Here is a 19581-nt window from a genome sequence, read left to right as displayed (position 1 = left end):
TACGTGGACAAGGCCATGAGTTTGCAGGTCTGAGAGTATTCTAGCTGTGCCTTTCATACCAAATATTGCACCCTTGAAAACTGCCAGGCATCCTGGGGGCAGTGTTAAGTGATTTTAGATGATAAAACACAAGCAGCACTTCTTTCTTTCTTTCTTCCCTCCTTCTTTCTTTCTTTTTTTCTTTCTTCTTTTCTTTCTTTTTCGAGACAGGGTTTCTCTGTGTAGCTTTGGAGCCGGTCCTGGAACTCACTCTGTAGACCAGGCTAGCCTCAAACTCACAAAGATCCACCTGCCTCTGCCTCCAGAGTGCTGGGATTAAAGGTGTGAGCCACTACTGCCCAGCCACAGCATTCATTTTAAATGGATTTATTATTTTAAAACGGTCTGTCTTTGTCTCCTATACAGTTTGAGTGTTCCACGGATCACAGCTGTATGCCGCTGCCTGGCCTTGTTAAGTTGAAAGCTCCGGCCTGAGCATCCAAATAAACACAAAGTTGCAGCATGCGGCTTTTACCAGGACAATGTTCCGGGAGATGCCCTGAGGAAACAGGAAGGTCTTTATAGAAGGTGTGTGACCTGAAGCTATAGATGTGAACAGCCACTACCAACTTGTTCTGAGTTGTCAGACCTTGAATAAGCCACCTTCTCTGTCAGTTTCCGTCTTTGAAGAGACCGAAGTGCTGGCTCCCATCCTCCCCACGTAGAACGGTAAATGACAAAATGAAGAGATGTCTGGGTTCTAGAGGGGCACGAATGTGACTTTCGCTCCTGGAGAAGATTCTTTCTCGGGGAGTTACAGGATTAAAAGGAATCAAGCAATCAGTGCAGAGATAGCGCTGCTGCGTGCCCTTTAGAAAAGGTCGACCAGCTCCAGGAACAGCGCGAGAGTCGGATGCGACAGGTCAACAGCTACTTAGGAAGTGTTGCTGGGCTTAATGGGGTTGCCAGGCCAGGACTCGGGGCAGCCTGGCTGCTCAGTGACCGCAAAGGAGCTGCTGCTCAGAGAACTGGGAGGAGTGATGCTCTCTTGCTCCAGCTTTTGGGTCCTCGGGCTGGAAGGCGCGCCTCGGCTGCGCATGCTCAGTGCACGGTAGGGATGGCCCGGAATGGCTGAAAGTTTGGGGCCCGCAGATCCAGGCTCCTCCCCGGACTTGGGCGCAGCGGGGAAGAGCGCGGAGGGGCAGAGCTGGCGGGCGGCGGGATGTGGCAGTCACCTGCCCGAGTCCCCATGGCCTGCACAAGCGATGCCCGGCTGCAGCTGGGTCGGGAAGCGCTGCGGGCTGCACCCACATTGCTGGTTCCCGCGGTGCTGCTGGGCGCCGCACTCGGCCTGGGCCTCGGCCTGTGGCTAGGCTGCCGCGCCAGCCGCCTGCGCACGCGACTCCAGGTGGGTCCCAGCAGGAGGATCGAGTGCTCTCCTCCTCTGTTAGGGTCCTGGGCTGCATTCTCTGGATCCCATCTCTGCATCCTCTGAGTGCTGTTGTGCGCAGATTATGAGGGTTAGGGCTTTCTGAGGAAGGACATGGACTGAGTGGCCTAGAGCACTGGCCTAGGAGCCTCAGAAAGACTGTCGCCCCCAAGCCCTTCTGGGCCTCAGTGCTTTCGGATGTAGTTAGAAGTTTGGACAGTATCCCAGCAGATGCACCCAGCTCGGTGTAGGGGAGAGGAGGGCTAGCGTTTGTCCTGGGATGCTCACTCTTGCTTCCTTGAGGTGGAGCTGCAGGACTTCCCCTGTGAGGTGACTGAGGACCTTCTTTCTGCTGGGGGTCACACAGACCCAGGGTTTTGAATGCCACATGGACGAGCAGGAAAGACACATTTCCAGTCATCATTTGGTCATAACACAAACGGATGGGTGCTGTAGTGGTGTAGAAACAGGCTAGCATTTCTTGAGAGCTGTCTGTTCCAGGCACTGAGCTAGGCCCTCTGACCCAGGCACTAAACTCTCCAACTTTGAATCAACTCTTTGTCTGGCCTCATTTTGCAAATGAGGAAAGTGTGGGAGAGGGGAGAGGGTAAAACAGCCTGGCGGTACAGCAAGTGCATGGTCTAATGTCCAGGAATGGCAAAGGTACTTTGTGCCTGAACAACTATTTCAGTAACACAGGATATCTGGGGAGACTCTTGGCATGGAGGAACCTGATCAGTTGTGATGAGACCCATTGGGCACTCTGGGTTGTGGCAGCTTTGACTTCTTCCAGATCTCCGCTGTCATGCTGAGCATTTGGCTCCATCTAGAAACATGTTTGGTTGAGGATTATTTTTCTCAGTCCCTCACTTCTCTCAAGAACTCACACATGTCTGGATTGATTTCGGCCTCTCCTTATCTTCTTTCTCTCTGTTATCAAGACTCTTTTCAGATAACCCTTTGTACTAGTCAGCTACGATTGTGAGCAGCCCTGAACTGTAGGATGGATATCGTGTGGGGGGGAAGGGGTGCTCATGATTCATACATATACATACACATGCATATATAACACATATGAAGCTGGGAGGCTTTGCTCAGTTTTATTCCTGTGGTTTAGTGTCTATATTTTGATTTTCAGGAGGTCTTTTCTGCTCCCCGAGCTTTCTCGTCGTATCCTAAACTCCCCATTGGTGAATGGACTGCCTCTCAACTCTCTGAGGACGCTGTACTGATCCGTTGTCTGTCTTGTGACTCCTCACTCCCACCCCCAGTCGTTCCTTTTGTTTGTTTTGGGTTTTGCCCTTCTTGTTAGAGTTTGTCCTCAGATCTCTTGTGACCCTTGGCCTCCTGGCCAACTGTGGGAGTAGAAAGATGCTTTTACCTCTGCTGGGAGGGTGGGTTCTCTCCAGAAATCTTTAGTGAGTCTCCTCTGACTGGGTAGTCCTCCCTCACACAGTCAACAAATTGAAGAAAAACAAGAGCACCCTGAACTTTTGGGCGATATTGTCTGTCCTCTCTGCCCAGAGACCCACCCTGACATCCTGACATTGCCAGGCCTGTGTCTGCATCAGGCCCTTTGCAGTGTTCGCTCATCCTCCTCCTGGGGCCTCAGAGGCTTGTTCCCCCATTTATGATTCTTCTCTTACTTTGTCTAAGAGGCTTCCCTCCAAGGTCTGGAACAAGGCTGGGTACTCAGTGATGCTGAATCATAGCCCTGACTAATTTAGTACACAATCAGATCACCAGTGCATAAATACAATTATTTGTGTGTGTGTGTGGGGGGGGGGTTCTTGAGCATGTACGCATGCCAAAGCATGCTTGTAGATATCAGTTTGTCCAAATCAGTTCTCCTCTTCCACCGAGTGGGTTCAGAAGATAGAGCTCAGGTCATCAACCTTGGTGGCAACTGCCTTTACCCACCAAATCATCCTGCTGGCCCCTGTGTGGCTGTGCATACATGTTCATAGGTGTGCAGGCATATGTATGTATCCAGGTGCCTGTGCACATGTGTGTGTTATGTCAAGGCCAGAGGACCTTGCTGTCATTCCTAAGACATTATTCAGCTTGGTTTTTGGAGACAGAGTCTTTCACTGGCCTAGAACCTAGCAAGTAGGCTAGGCTGACGGTCACCTGTGTCTTCCTCCCTGCACTGGGGTTGAAAGTGTACACCCCCATACCTGGCTTTTTTGGCATGGTTCTGGGAGTTCAGCTGTGTCCTCATGCCTGCTCTGAACAGATAAACAATAAATCTTTCCCTGGAAAATACTGCCTGGGATCCCTTGAGCCTCTTTTTTCTATCAGTCCACCTTCAAGAGTGACCTGTATTAGTTTAAAGTTTTGTTGACTATGTATTGTTAATTCTCTCTGTGGACCCCACAGCAAGGAGCTCCAGAATTCCAGCCTGGGGCAGGTTCTCTCCCACTAGGTTCTTCTCTGACAGGTACATCATAGCCCTAAGGTACTACAGAATGCTAGACAGGGCTTCAGGACCACCTCTCGGGAACAGGAAGCACAACGGCAGAAAGCTGGACACTCAGCCGCAACAGGAAAGTTTGCTTGACAAGGAGAGTGAGTGGAAAAGGTGAAGTGGGCCTTGCTGTGCTCACAGCCACCTGGATAAGCATGTGGCTACCCTCCACTGCAAGGCGTGTCCACAGATAGCTATGAAACCCGTGAATGTCAGTGATGACACCTGCTAAGTGATGGGGTTGCAGATCGCACGTCTACTGATTGTTGTCCATAGTAGAAATAACTCCTCTGTTAAAGGTGACCAAGATCATTATTTAAAAAAAAAAATCACCCAGTGGTTTTGCTGAGAACAACAGGGGAAATACTACCTGCACGTCTCCCCCAAAAAGTGGCCCTCGGGGATCGCAGTTTCTGTTCTGATTCCATGCCTGTTTCTGTGATGAGATGAACTTGACAGCAAGCAGCTTAGGGAGAAGAGGGCTTATTTTAGCTTGCAACTCCAAATCAGTCCATCACCATGCGGGAGTCAAAGCAGGAACTTGAAGCAGCTAGTCATGTCACAATCAGGAGCAGAGAGGAATGAATGCGCACAGGTGCCATTCCTTCTGCTGGAGTATTTATCATGGCTGCATAAAAGAATGTAGAACAGAAACTGAGAAACACTGCAAGCTTTACTCCCAGTGTGGCATCTCCTGGGACAAGACTCCCCTTGGGGACACCTGAGATATGTATGCACCCTAGGGGATTTCTTAGAAAGATGACCAGAGTGGCCAGGGTTTTTTAAAGGACTCTAGTCGATGCCTGGGGGGTAAAGGAGGCAGAAAGTGCACATGGTGAACAGAGGTGGCTGCTAAGTGGGGATCTGGAGGCTAAAGTTCAGGGGGTTGGCAAGGCTGATTGATTTCAGCATCTGCTTTCTCTCCACCACATTTGGGTTTTCAGAAAGATGACACCCAGCGCCTGCTCAGAAGTTCAGAGACCACTGCACACAGCCTGCCAGACACTGGCTCCCGGGTCAGGAGACGCCAGAGAGAAATGACGACTTCTCGGGATGAGGATGCTCCTGAGGTTAGTCTGGGTCTCTGTGCTTCCATGGACACATGCTGGGTATGGGACTGTCTTCCTGGCACCAAGGTGTCATGCTCCAAGACACTGGCTGATCTATTTCCCCAGGAATTGTCATGGACGAATAGTAAAAGGCACAGATTGTAAGTCCACAGTTGAATGAGTTTTAATAAAGGTATGCTCCCTCATCATTCAAGTCCTGACACCCCAGAGAGTTCTCTAGTGCTTGTCTCTGGCCACCTCAGGTAGGGTTCACATGACCATGGGATAACTAGAGTTTAGTGTGGCATGTGCTCTGTTCCCTTTGTGTTTCAGTTACCACAGCACCATGCTACTAACATTTATTGAGATTTCTTTTATCATTTATTAAAAAATAAAACTCAGGGATAAACGTCAGGATAAAAGCCTGAGAGAACCACAGGCGACAGCGACACACCACTGCCATCCGCTTCCAGGTTCGCAAAACTGTGCGGCTTCTCCGCCCTGCCTCTTCCTCTTCCGAGGGCCTCTCTTTCCCTTCTCCCGAACCCACCAGGGAACCCCATGATCCATTCTGTCCGGCTGACTGTGAACCCCGCCTCTCAAACCAATGCTCTCCTCCATTGGACATCAGACGACAACACAGACAAAATTCCCGAAACAAATATTTGCCCGTTTCTTTGCACAGCCACACCCAGCCCCCTTTCCTAGCCGTGGGGGAGTCATCATGAGCACACCACTGCTAGCCCCTCAGCACCTCCTGAGAGTTTGGCTGATGGACTGATTGCTGTCAGAGTCCAGCTGTTATCACTCATGCCCCAGTTTTAGTCTCTAACTGAATTTTATTACTCTAAGTAAACAGGCAGCCGAGGGAAGGCTGGATACCTGGCACCAATCCTAGAAGATGGAGTCTCCCCTTCCGGGGTCTTCTCCATCCAGCTTCAGTTGACCCATGGAGCATGACCAGGGTGAGCTCCCTCAGTAAGGACAGAAGGACGTCACTCAACGTTCCCTGGTGCCCCAGGAAATACTGCATACTTCAAGTCGAGGCAGGGTCATCGATCTGCTGGGTTTGTGTCCTCCTATCTCTCTCCAGTTTTCCTTTTTGTTCTCATTGTCTGATGAGAAAACTGGGGCTCAAAGACAGGTCACTTTCTGGGTCCTAAAACTGGAGAGTGGCCAAGCTCAGATATGTCCCTAGGTCTGCCTGGTGCCTGTAGAGCAAGCCCTGCTCCCCTCCCCTACTCTACCTGCCCTTGGCCCCCCCGGTTTTCCCTGTTTGGGATCCTCTGCGGGCCATATAGAGTGGTAGTTTGCTTAGAAGCAAACCTCCCCAAAGGTTAGGAATCAAAGCAGGGTACCAGCTTGCTGCCCCACATTGCTTGAGGCCTATGCCACCCAAATATTCCAGTGAACATACTTCTTTCCTGGGGAAGGGCCTAGCCTGGACCTCAGAGCTTCAAGGAGGCTGTGGAGGTGAAGAGAGAGCCTTGCTGGGATTCCAGGATCCTGAAGGACCTGTGAGCCCAGGAGCTGCACTCCCTCCTCAGCACTGGGCATCTCTAAACCCTGCTCTGAAGTTTCTGTCTCTCTGTGTCTCTGTATACAGGTTTGTGTCTCTGTTGAGAGCTTTTCATCCTTGTCTCCCTGGGGGACTCTTTGGGTCCCTGGGACAGTGTGTGTGAGAGTCTGTGGGTGTGTGGTATCTCTCTGTCTTTCCCTCTTCCTTTATCTCTCTTGACTGCCTTGCCCCCTCCCTACACACCATTAAAATTCCACACACAGATAGGAAAGCGATGCCCACATAAATGCTTGTACACAGATGTCCAGCTTGGTCCACGACAGCCAGATTGGAAACAACACAAATGACCATCAACCAAGAAATACATGGACAGTATGTTGTTTGTCGGCCAGGCACAGTGGGCTGCACCTATAATCTCAGCACTGGTGCTGAGGCAGGAGGATTGTAAATTTGAGCCTGCCTGGGCTACCTATTGAAACCGAGACTCAAACTAAACAAAAGCAGAGAATTGTGACCTATCCCCTCTAAGTGACACTGGCCATGAAAAGGAGCGCAGTACTGATACGCCTTGGAAGCCTGGCCATTGTTACCCAGAGTGACGGAAGCCAGCCGTGCACAGAACCAAGAAGGATCCATGCATGAGGAATTTATGTGGACAGGAGGTAGCTGAATGGTTGCCAGGGAAGGGGCAGATGGGCAATCATAGAGAGCACAGCGCTTCTCTACTGCAGTCAGCCATTCTGAAATCGCCTGTGTGATACTTCCTGTGTTAGGGAAACATTGGAGAGGGTTGGTTACATATTACAAAAGTGTGACTTGTATAGGGCATGAATTCTGTATTGATAAAACTGCTAAAAAAAAAAAAAAGAAGAAAAACCCTCACTCACATGTAAGATAGTTTGGATTCCACTGAAACAGCACTAGCCTCAGGTCTCAGTGTGGACCAATCCCAGCTCTGCTACATTTGCTGTGTGCTACTGGGGAGGAAACATAACCTGTCTGAGCCTCAGGTGCCTCACTGCGAGAGTCACAGAAGTCCCCCACAGGGTCCCCAGGGTCCTGCCAGCATCCCCGGCTCAGAAGGTACTCCATCAGTGCAGCAGTGGGAGATTACCTCATTTTTCTTCAGCCTAGTGAGGTTTACTCTACTGTCTCCCTCCGCGCCTGGCAGGTGCCCGTTACCAGGCTAATGATTGCCCAGAGCTGAGTTAAATATCTGCCGTGTTTCTGCCTGGTGAGCCCAGCCGCCTCCCCTGTGCACAGAGAACCTCAGCCTTGTGATAGGTCCTGCTGCTACCTAGATGAACTCTGTTTAATGAATAGCTCCGTTGATTAAAACACACAGAAACTTCCGGAAGGTTTTCTGCATCTTCTGTTTTCGCCTTAGCTAATGAAGAGGAGAAGTGTGGCCTAGGGGGGCAACTGTGCAGGACTAAAAAGAACACCTTAGGGCTGACAGGGGAAACAGCTCTTCTCTCCACGGTGACACCGCCACCAGTTTTCTGAACAAATGCCTGGTTTGGGCTGAGGTTCTACCTTGTAAATTTGCACAGCAACCCATTTCTTGGATCACTGTATCTCCTGGGGAACCATCAGATTTGGAGCTTTTACATTCAGTGAGGACAGCTGTGAAAAGCTGGGGTCTCCAGATCCTGTCCGGGTGACAGGAGATGCCTGTCCTTGCCTCCACACGCCTAGGGCTCTTGTGTCCTCCATCTCCCAGCCAAAGCAGGCCAAGCAGGCCAGGCCTCCCCTACAGACCTGGAAGATACAGGTAGCCACACGGGCATCCTCACAGGTAGAGCTTCCCACAGCAGGACTATTCCCAGGGGTCCCACCAGACTTTTCAATCGTGCCTGCCTCCACAGGCATCCCAACTCTGCCTGCCTCCTGCACAGTCATGTCTGTCCCTTCCATTTCTTTTACATCTCCGCAGTGTGTCACTGTCCCCTGTTGGGTGGGTGGAGAAACCATGCCTTCCTCCCATTTCACCCCTTTCCTCTCCTTTCCTTCTACATCTGTTAAATGAAGCATTAAACGGCAGAGGACCACGAGATCTGGTGTGCTCTGTAATCCAGCTGCTTGGAGGCTGAGGTGGGTCGTAAGTTCAAGGTCAGCTCCACAACTTAGTAAAGCCCTCAGAAGAAGTGCAGAGCATGCCAAGGAACAGGGTGAGCGATGTTTTGATCCCTCCCACTGTCAGAGGTGGCTTCTCAGGAGGCAATGCCCACTAGGTTCTGTGGCTGGTGAACACCAGTGTTACAGCTGCCCAGGGCCTAGTGTCTTCTCAACCCCAGGAAGTCAACTGGAAGCTTCACGCCTGTTATCTTTGAATATTAGACCCTCTCTCTGTTGATTGAATGGGCAGATTGAGGCTGATCCAGCCATTCCTTTCTTGTTTAAGGTTCTATTCCAAAGCCCTGTGTGAACATTGCCTGTGTGTTTATACCTAGAGTGCCATACTGTTACATTTGAATTGGCACATATAATCATCTGCATCAGTGGAGTACAGTGTGATAATATCCATGTAACATGTGACTTGGATACTATCTTGTCGCCTCTGAGTGAGGAAAGTTCCAACTCATCCAGTTGAAATATATGAAGTGTTGTCAGCTCCAGCAACCCTGCTGCACCGTGGAGTGTGAGGACTAATGCCTCCAAGGTCAGTTACTTTATGTGGTTGTTTCTCCCATTGAAGATGGTTCGTAATCCTTCAGGAGATGCTTGTTAATCCATCTCAAGGTATTAAAAGCCTAATTACTTCAAAACTGAAGAATCAAAATTAAATGATAGTGTCTGTCTGTCCAAACATTTGTTTATGTACCTGTAATTTTTTTTTTAATTCTTTGTGAACCTGCCTTCCTGTTCCCAAGTAAGTACATGGAGACTTATTCTTACTTATGAATGCCAGCCTTAGCTTGGCTTGTTTCTAGCCCACTTTTCTAACTTAAATTATCTTGTTTCTCTTTAACTACATTTTGCCTCTAGGCTTTTTATCTCTCTTTGTTCTATATATTTTTCTTTACTTCTTATTCTATGGCTGGCTGTTTAGCTTGATGACTGGCCCCTGGCATCGTCATCTCCTTTCTTCTCCTTTGCTCACTCCTTGCTCTTCTCTTTTTTGAGCCTAGATTTCTCCTCCTGTTTATTCTCTCTGCCTGCTAGCCCTGCCTATTTCTCTCTCTTGCCTCACTATTGGCTATTCAGCTCTTTATTAGACCAATCAGGTGTTTTAGGCAGGTAAAGTAACACAGCTTTACAGAGTTAAACAAATGCAACATAAAATAATGCAACACATCTTTGCATCATTAAACAAATATCCCACAGCATAAATGTAACACATCTTAAACTAATAGCACACAATATCTATCTATCTATCTATCTATCTATCTATCTATCTATTTGTCCATCCACCCACCCATCATACATATATACATCCACACATCTATCCATCTGTCCATCTACCCACCCACCCATCCATCCGTCTATATAGACATTCATTACCTACCCAACGACCCATCCATTTTTCTCTTCATGAATCTACCCATCTATGAATCTGCTCATTCATCCACTCATTAAATTATTCCATTTGTTCATCCATCCATACTCCACATATCTATGCATAAGTCCATGCTCCAATTATCTACCTACCTATACATACTGTGCTGGCTAGTTTTATGTCAGCCTAACACTAAACTAGAGTCATCTGGGAAGCAGGAAGCTCCATTGAGAAAACGCCCCTGCCAGATTGGCCAGTGGACAAGCCTGTGGGACATGTTTTTAATTGGTAATTGGTGTGGGAGGGCCAAGCCCATTGTAGGTGGTGATAATCCTGGACAGGTGGTCCTGGAGTATAAGAAAGCAGAATGAGCAAGCCTTGTAAAGTAAGGCAGTAAGTAGTGTTCCTTCATGGCCTTTGCATCAGTTCTTGCCTCCAGGTTCTTGCCCTGATGTGCTGTAATAGTTGAGGTGAAATTGACCTTTTCCTCCCCAAGTTGCTTTGGTGATAGCATTTATCTCAGTAAAAGAACACACACCTATATATTCATTTCTCCCTTCATCATACATTCATACATATGTACAAACACACATTCATATTTCCACTCTTCATCCACCCACCCATCTGTCCCTCCACCCATCTGTCCACTCACCTATTCTCTGTCTGCCCATTGGTAGATCCACCATTCTCTTCATCTGTCCATGCACCCATCCATTCCTCAGTCCTGTTCGTTCTTGCATCCACCATTGACCAACCTACCCACCTACTCATCCATCCTTCTTGCAAAGATTCAAATGGCCTGTCATGGTTCTTGCCTGTGTCCACTGTTAACAGGTGGAATGTGACATTTTGGAGACTTGTGACCATCTGTCCTTAAGGTGGCAGAAAGCTAACTTTGCCACTCACTCACTCTGTCTCATTTGCAGGAGTGTGACCCACCCTTGAGTAGCAACATCACAGCGTTTGCACTGAAAGCCAGGGTTGTCTATCCCATCAACCAGAAGTTCCGGGTGAGCATTCCTAGTCCCATCTTAGCAGTGAAGTTTGCTCCAGAATGTGCTGGGCTCCATGGGAGGGCAGGGATCAGATGTGGGTTTCCATCCTATCTGCAAGTTTGGTGTGTAATGGATCAGATCATGAAATCTGACCCATTCTATGTGGGCACACAGGGGCCACAGAAAGGTCAGGAATTACAGCTGCTTGATCTGCAAGGCAGTTACCCTCACAGTGGGATGCTATCCTCCCTCTGGGTGCCTCAGGCCCCAGCTCTGTCTCATCCATATGGCTCAGGACTAATGCCAGAGGCTATACTTCCTAGACACACTTATATCAGGCTGAAGGGTTGTCACAGGTGGCATTTCCACTTTGTGGCATTTCCAGAAGATGAATGGGCTGTTCAAGGTCATCTTCAGGAGGAGGCCAGCTCCACCCTACACACGTGGCAACAGGTCTTGCACCCATGTCTGTGACCAGAGACCATTGGCTGGAGGCTCTATACAGAAAGCAGCCTTAAGAGAGGGAGGGGCTGAGCCCATGAGGTGTCCTGGCCAAGAGTGTTTGGGAAAGGACTGGCATCCTGACCCTCAGAAAGATATGCTCTGAGTCTCTAGGGTGCCATTCTGACTCCCAGCTCAGCCTTTCCTGCATAGCCCTTTCTTGCTGTGTTGTTATATGAGGGGTAGGGGGTGCTTCTGTTTCGCCAGCTGTTTGGACTCCAGGCAAGACTGTGTGGAAAGGCTCGGAACCATGGTTTGCTCAGTCAGAAACTTTCTGCACCAGAGGGTGTTCCCAGGCTCTACTCCCCGTGGAAACCTTGGGATGAGCAGCATCTGACTGTGATGCTGGAATTGTTAGGGTCAGAGCCTGGACAACTGAGCCTACCCATCCCCAGGAAGCCGTTAAAGAGACAACAGTAGTAAAAAACAGAGAAAGGAGATTGTATTCAATGTGGTCACACTGGGAAGAGAAATAAAGAGGTCCAATTACACACACACACACACACACACACATACACACACACACCGACAAATCTATAGGTTCCTGGACCCCTGCTCCCACAGTGCAGCAACTGGACATAGAAAAAGGTCAAGAACCTCAGGAACCCAGCAAACCCCAAGGAAGACAAGCCCCAGCAACTGCAGATTCCAACAGAATAGCTCAGTCTAGAAGGGCCCAGAAGCAGGACCTGCAGAGGTCTTGAACAGGGGCCAGCTCAGCCTGTGTGGGCAGACTCAGCAGCATGCGACAGGGTGGGACAGAGAGCTGAGCACTTCCAATTGTTCCAGGGACCAGACTGTGACTAGTGTCACACTGGGCGTAGTTAGGAGACATGGGCTTGTCGGTGGGCAGTGGGAGCCATTGAGGCTTGTGCCACCATCAGGACAGGTGCTTAGCATACATAGTCAAAGGGGCTCCTGGGGCTGAGCCAGCCACAGCAGAGACAAGGAAGGGTAGGCTGCTGTCCAGAGATCACCATGGGCTTGGCAGATGGGAGAGCTGAGTACAGAGATGTTTAGGGACAGATCCTAATGGCTCAGGAGTAGTAGCCTGGTACAGAGGGTTGGTTCCATGGTGACAAGTGCAGAAACAGAGGAACCATGCTTCGGTCCCTCAGGTGTGGACTCGACCATGGTCCTGGGGAGAAGCTTGGTCTGTGTGCACTCACCCCAATGGTCAGCTCAGTCAGGTCTCCTCTGTTCCCAGCCTCTGGCTGATGGATCCTCCCACCCGTCGCTGCATGAAAACCTGACACAGGCAGCAGCCATCCTGCCCCACCTACCCCACCAGCCAGCAGAGGCCTCACCAGCCAGCAGCCTGGGCAGCCTGAGCCAGGCTGGAAAGGAAGACGGCAGCTCCTCTTCCAGCATGCACTCAGCCTACAGTGACGACAGGATCCTCCACTGTGCCTTCCTCTGGGTGGGCAGCTTCCCTGAGGTTCTGGCCTGTGAGAGGTAAGGAGCAAGTACAGGGCAATGGAGCTGCATGAATGGCGCAGAGGAGGAAGCAGGTCTGGAAAAGTCAAATGACTCAGCCATGGACCCCACAGAGGCACAGTGTTAGAGCTGGGGACCTAGATGCTATTACCATTGGTCACATGACGTTTGTCAAGACTGGGGTTACAGAGTCAAGCCTGAGTCCTGGAGAGAGGTGACAAGGGAGTGCTGTTTAAACACTGGTATGTCCCAGAAACTGTAGTGCAGCAAACACCCTGGGCAAAGCCTGCAGCATCTGCAAAAACTGTCTCAGAAAATTGAGGGCCTGATCCCTGTGCTCATTGCTAAGCCTCTGTTGTGTGGCAAAGGGCCCTGGACCAAGTTTGGTGATCCATAAACATCAGGCAATATTTCCCTTACTTTGTAAAAAGACACAGAGAGGCCAAATAACTCGCCAAGTTCCCCACACTAAAAGAGTAATAGGCCAGGTTTGAGTTATAAGACAACCTTATTGCTGAGGTTCAGGTGCCATGTCACCAGACTCACTTTGTGGCCTGCTGACAGGGCTATGATTGGCAGTTGTCCTCAGGCCTCTGTGTCCTGAAGTTCCAGGAATACCTGGGTGCCTTGGTTACTTCTCTGTTGTTATGAAAAGATGCGTGATCAAGGCAGCTTATAGAAGAAAGAGTTCACTGGAGCTTATAGTTCCAGAGGGTTAGAATCCATGACTGCCATGGTTGGGAGCATGACAGCAGGCAGGCAGGTATGACAACTGGAACAATAGGCTTGCATCCTTATCTGCAGGTAGGAGGCAAAGGCAGAAGTAACTAGGAATGGTGTGGACTTCAGAAAACTCAGAGTGTGCTCCTGGTGACACTCCTCCTCCAACAAGGCCACACCTTCCAATCCTTCACAAACAGTTCCACCAACTGGGAACCAAGTATTCAAACGTGAGCCTATGAATGCCATTCTCATTCAACTCACCACAACAGGGGACAGCCTTGGCTCAAGAATGGGGGACTTGGAGCCTCTTGCCATGGGAGGTGTCCCTGGGCTGAGGGAGACTAGCTTGGACCACATTCTTGCATTTGCACTTACAGAGTTCAGAGGAATGTGGATAAGTGTTTTTTATCCAAATGCATTTGTTTGTGAGGAAGGAAAGGGTCCCCAAGGCAGCCTGTGTCTGTGAGTAATAGCTCAGCCCTCTGCTCTCAGAGTGATTTCCCTGCCTATCATGCAGGCCTGTGACTGTCCATGCTGAGGAAAGGTGGTCCAGGTTTTAGAGGGGACATACTGAGCCTCCCCTCCAACTTTCTCTCTCTCTGGATGCATTTGTCTGGAAGCTGTCTTGGCACTCACTGTCCCCTCAGCTGAGGCTTCTAGCCATAGCCTGGACTTCTCTAATCCTGAGTGTATGTGAGGAACATGAACTAGGGGACAGGGCCACTATGAAGACCAAGTAGAGATCAATATCCTTTCCTCGTCCTGGCTTCTTACCCTTGGACCCCTGTCTGCTTCTCTCCCGTGGTTCAGTGCGGATATTGACCTATGTGTTCGCAGCCTTCTTCTGAAAGACCTGCTTCAGGTAGACACAGCGCTGAGACGGGAGAAGCACCTGGTAGGTGGAGTTATTTGCTTTCTCTCCCTGACCTGGGGACCAGATGAGGATATGAAACTCCCTGTGTGCACAGAGCCCAGATGTGTGAAGGACACAGATATGGGTGAAAGCAGACATTGCTGCTGACATGTCATGGCCTTCCACTTATCTGGGGCAGGAATGGCAGAGATGAGCTCATGCTGCACCTGCCGAGTACACAGGGTAGGGAGAGCACTGTGTGAGGGAAAGACACTAAATTGGTAGCTACCATTAACAGCAACACAAGCTGAGGCATAAGGGGGGCCAGATACTGCACATATTGCTGAGGGAGTGGAAAATTGTATGGCCTCTTCTTAGAAAACCAAGCATGTGATGCCCAGAGGACCAGTGGCCCTTCCTCGGGAGACCATCTACAGTCTCCTGTATGAATGTTCGCCACAGTGGGGTCCATCATGACCTGGCCAAAAGTCTCCTGCAGTAGAGTAGCTAGACACCATGGGGATGGTACTCTCTAGGATTCCCTGGGGATCCCCAATTCTGGGAAAACCTTTCTTGGCTTATGGAGTGTCTCCTCCTGTGGAGACAGGAGTCTGGGAAGACTTTGCACCTCTCAATTCTTTGGAGGTGTCTCTAACTCTCTTAAGAGGGAGCAAGTCTACATGGAAATGGGGGTCAGGAAGGGCACTGCAGTGTAGGCCCTGAGCAAATAGTATAAGGATGGGAGGATCCGTGGAGAGAGAAGAAAGAGAGGAAGGTAGGAAGCTGGGGAGAAGGGAGGAAAAAAGAAAGGAAGTAGAGAAATATTCTTTAGAAACGTCATAAAACCTGGTCCAGGTCAGATCATTACCATGATATAAAATCTATCTATCTATCTGTCTGTCTGTCTGTCTGTCTGTCTGTCTGTCTGTCTATCTATCTATCTATCTATCTATCTTTCCTTTGGCAATAACTATGTCATAGGAAAGGGGCCCTTCTCAGGTGTTTTTCTCATCACTTCCCTCCTGCCAACAGGTGTTCATTCAGATTCTTAAAGCATGCCTCCTGGATGTTTTTCCTAAAAAGAAGCCTGATGATGAATTATACCAGAAGATACTTTCAAAACAAGAGCATGTAAGTCTTTAGCCTGTATCTCAAGGTAACTCAATGTTAAAATAATAAATTATATCAATGTATGCATAAAAGTATTTCCCTTTAATGCATAAAATGGTTTTTATAATATGCATTTGAATGCAGTGTGATCTCCTGTGAAAAAGTATATGTAGAAAGGACACTTGCAGTGACCTACAGCTTGGGTCCTGGAGCCCTAACTAGTGCCATTAAAGGAGTGAAGAAAGAACAGACACATATACAGGAAAGCCGGGACCAGATGGGAGTATGCTCACTCAGATAGAGGGCACCTACTACCACCAGCACCCTGGAACCTCAGTGTAGACGGAGGCCACTTGTTCGTTCCCAGCTGCCGAGACCCAAAATACTCACACAGAAAATATTAATTACAACACTGCTTGGCCAATTAGCTCATGTATATTTCTAACTAACTCTTACATCCTGAATTAACCCATTTCTACTGCATCTCTCTGACTCCACCTTCTTTCTCCCAGAATTCAGTTTAGTTTTCCTGCCTAGCTCTATTCTGCCCTGCCACAGGCCAAAGCAGCTTATTTATTAACCATTGGTAATAAAATATATTCACAGCATACAGAGGGGAATCTCACATCACCTCAGCATCTTTATTAGGTACAGATGAGTAGGGAGAGATTGGTAGTCTCAGTAGGCAGTATTTGTAAGTGAGCAGTCTCATCATTTTATCTATCTCCTGAAGAAATTGACCCCACATCTCCTTGGTTACCTGAAAACACAGCTCCAGAGAAGCTAGAACTGTAGCTCCTCTCTACATTGGGTTTTGAAGGAACCACACAGAGTACCCCATGATCCTTTGCAGACCTAGAAATGCTGTCAACCTGGGTGTTACTTTCTAACAACATCCAAGAACTGACACAGTTACCCACCTCATCACAAGAAGGGCTGGACCACGTCAGACTCCCACAGAAGTGGGGCCGGTGCTGCCTGTTCATTGTGCTGAGACCACACGGGACCAATGACTTCCCCTGAAGATGCTGTCCCAGAGAGAAAGAACCTTGGCAAGCTAAATTGCACTTCCTGCTCTTGAACCCACCAATACCACTTCCTCTTTGAGGTGTAGTGCATAATCCTTCCCCAAGGAATGACTTATGAGTGAAGAAGGAAGATTTCCGTCCAGTCCCTAGAACACACATTTTCTAAGAGTTTGTAATGATGGAAAGACATGACCTGATTTGATTGTTTGCTAATTACTAGATATAGTTTCAGGAGGATGTAGGATGTAGAAGGAAATCTGTCTTCATTCTTGAGGTCTAATGTTGTATGAAGTAAAAGAGTTTTTCCCCTCGTAATTTAAATACATTTTCACTTTATGTGTATGGATGCACAATGTGGGTGAGCATGCCACAGCCCATGTGTGGAGGTCAGAGGGCAGCCCTGTGGAGTGGGCTTTCTCTTTCCATCCTTCCATGGGTTCTGGACTTCCAACTCAGATCGCTAGGCTTATCTAGCAATTTCTTCCCCCCACAGAGCCAGCTCTCTGGACCAAGAGCAAACCATAAGGCTGTGCCCAGAACTTCTCATTATTGTTAAGCTATATTTTGATAAAATATTTGCCAAAAATATAAGAACATTTATTCTTCTAGAAATGGAGTTTTATGACTTTCTCTTTGTTTATTTGTTCTCCTCCCTCACCCCAGGATTTGGAGGAGTTAGAAAAGGGACTTCAAGCCAGATTGGCAAACACAGTGACTCCAATGGGCACCAGTGACTCCAGCTACGTCTCCCTGGCAGATGTGGAGAGGAAGGAGAGAGAACTCTCGGAGCAACTCATAGACAATGTGGGTGCTACCCTTTCTTCCCATGGGGATCTTGATTTCTGCAACAGTGACATTGCCGAGATTAAAGAGATGACACTGTCATGTCCTGTCCCTGAGGCGGAGACCCAGTTTAGGATGTTCGGTAGGCAGAAGATATAGTGAGAGAGTGGAGATTTGCGAGGGAACTTCTTATCCATTTACACTTTCAGCTGGCTGTTTTATCACGGAAGGCAATGATTCCTTTAAACTCTCAGTGTCACTGCTACTCCATAGGAGAGTGGATTCTAGGAGCGTCTCCAAACCTCCGCTGCACAGAACATGCTTCTCATCTTCTCATGCCACAGAAGAGGGCTTCCTTGGAGCATGCCTTTCTCTTGTTGACTCCATGGCCTCCTGGCCGTGGATCTGTGTGAAGTAGATGTGTCCTTGGCACCTCCTGTGCTGGGCAGCGGGCATAAGGTTTGCTTGAGAATGGCCTTGCCCAAGAGACTTTGGGGCAGCTACAGTGAGCAAGGACCATCTGGCTCCTGTGCTGCTATGGAAAGGTGCTAGGGAAGCTGAGATGTGATTGAGGGACATCAAGATCTGAAAAGGCTCCTTGGAGGGCCAGAGAGAGGCCAATCAAAAGAAATGATGGCCCATATGTGAGCAGATACAGTCGAGGAAAGCTGGGAGGCTGGAAGGCAACTTAAAGAAGGAAGAGTTTATTTGGGCTTCTGGTTTCAGAGGGTCCGAGTCCTTGATGCCAGAGTGATGGCATGGCTGCAGGAGCAGAAGCTGAAGGCCTCACAGGAGCAGAGATAGAGAACTAAAAAAGGCACAAGTCTTTAAACAATTAACATCCTCCTCCAGTATAAGGCCACACCTCCAAAGCCTCCCCAAACAGTGCCACCAACTGAAAACCAAACATTCAAATGCCCAAGTCTGTTGGGGACATTTATTCCAGGGGCACAATTACTTTTCTCATCTCTATGACCAAATACATGCCAAGCACCTTAAGGGAGGAATGGTTTGTTCAGCTTACAATTCAGAGAGATATCATCTATAGCGGGGAAGGCTTGGCTGCAGGAGTGTGAAGCAGCTGGTCACATCATATCAATAGTTAATGTTGGAGTTCCCCTTGCTTCCTCCTTTTTATTTCCTCTGGGATATCAGCCCTCAGGATGGTGTTCAAGATCAGTGTGACCTGAAGGAATCTGAACTAAATACAGGCAGTGATGCTCACTGTCTGTGACATCTGGGTTTTTCCTAGTCCCATTGCTCTGCCTCAGGGTAGAGAAGTAAGCAAGCAAGGCACACAGTTGACACAAGCCTGCTTGCCAGGAAGGACAGTCACCAGACTTCCTGGCATCCTTGATGCTGAAGCTTAGATAGGCTATGTTGTCACACTTTGAAGCCCCTAACATCTCAAACCATGAATTGACTATTCCTGGCTCTGGTCCTGATAAGATGAGGCGTGGGAAGCTGGATTTCAAAAGCAAAATGATTTCACAGTCAGCTTCTTCTCTGCCATTTGGCTCTTTTGTATTTCTGGAACAGTGACTAATAGTTAGTGGCCTCCTGAATTTTTATTTTTAGGCTATATTTAATTCCTTGGAGAGACCCTGGAACTCCCAGGGTCTCATTGTCTCACTTTTCATGTTCCCAAGGAGTAATTGTGACCTATCTGGACCTTAAACTGTGTTTATAACTTTTATTGGCAATGGTACCCTGCGTTTGCTGAAAACACCTCTGTAATATGCCCACAGTAGCTGGGGCCAAGTGGAGGGCCTACCATAGGGCATAATCTCTGCTAAGATAAACCCACTTCAAGTGCAGAAGGGTTGAGAATCTCTGGTGGGAGTAAAGGATGACTCCCAAGCACTAGCCTTGAATGATATTTCCCCATTGCCTGCTTCTCATGCTCATTTCACAGATGGGAGCTTTCTGGAAGCAGATGGAAAGCATCCAGCCCATTCTCGTGGACCAGTTTAAATGTTCCAGCTCAAAGGCACGGCAACTCATGATGACTCTGACAGGAAGAATGATTGCCGCTGAAGGGCTGCTACGTGATGCTCAGGACCTGCATGCCCTGGTAACACCAGGCGTGAGATGGGTGGGAAGACACTCCAGCACGTCAGGGATCAGGAGGTCCAACACCTTCATGTTGTAGCGGGTGATTAGCACCCCAGAAAAGTGCAGAGAATATACCTACCATCCATCCATCCTC

General features: G+C 48.8%; 1 protein-coding gene across 2 annotated transcripts in view; it reads left to right on the top strand.

Moving 5' to 3' along the window:
- Positions 1 to 1100: 1100 nt before the first annotated feature.
- Positions 1101 to 19581, top strand: part of Evc (EvC ciliary complex subunit 1) — a 39461-nt gene continuing 20980 nt past the window's right edge. For both annotated transcript variants that reach the window (XM_057772465.1, XM_057772464.1), the window contains exons 1-8: positions 1101 to 1387; positions 4820 to 4945; positions 10869 to 10952; positions 12646 to 12893; positions 14409 to 14493; positions 15484 to 15582; positions 17253 to 17393; positions 19288 to 19446. In XM_057772465.1, the coding sequence (XP_057628448.1) occupies positions 1202 to 1387; positions 4820 to 4945; positions 10869 to 10952; positions 12646 to 12893; positions 14409 to 14493; positions 15484 to 15582; positions 17253 to 17393; positions 19288 to 19446 (1128 nt within the window). In that variant the 5' untranslated portion in view covers positions 1101 to 1201. The remainder of the gene's footprint in view (positions 1388 to 4819; positions 4946 to 10868; positions 10953 to 12645; positions 12894 to 14408; positions 14494 to 15483; positions 15583 to 17252; positions 17394 to 19287; positions 19447 to 19581) is intronic.

Source organism: Chionomys nivalis, chromosome 6 (genome assembly GCF_950005125.1).
Source record: "Chionomys nivalis chromosome 6, mChiNiv1.1, whole genome shotgun sequence".
NCBI classification, from domain to species: domain Eukaryota; kingdom Metazoa; phylum Chordata; class Mammalia; order Rodentia; family Cricetidae; genus Chionomys; species Chionomys nivalis.
The sequence above is the reverse complement of the archived record's forward strand: the minus strand, read 5'-3'. Positions and strand labels throughout refer to the sequence as shown.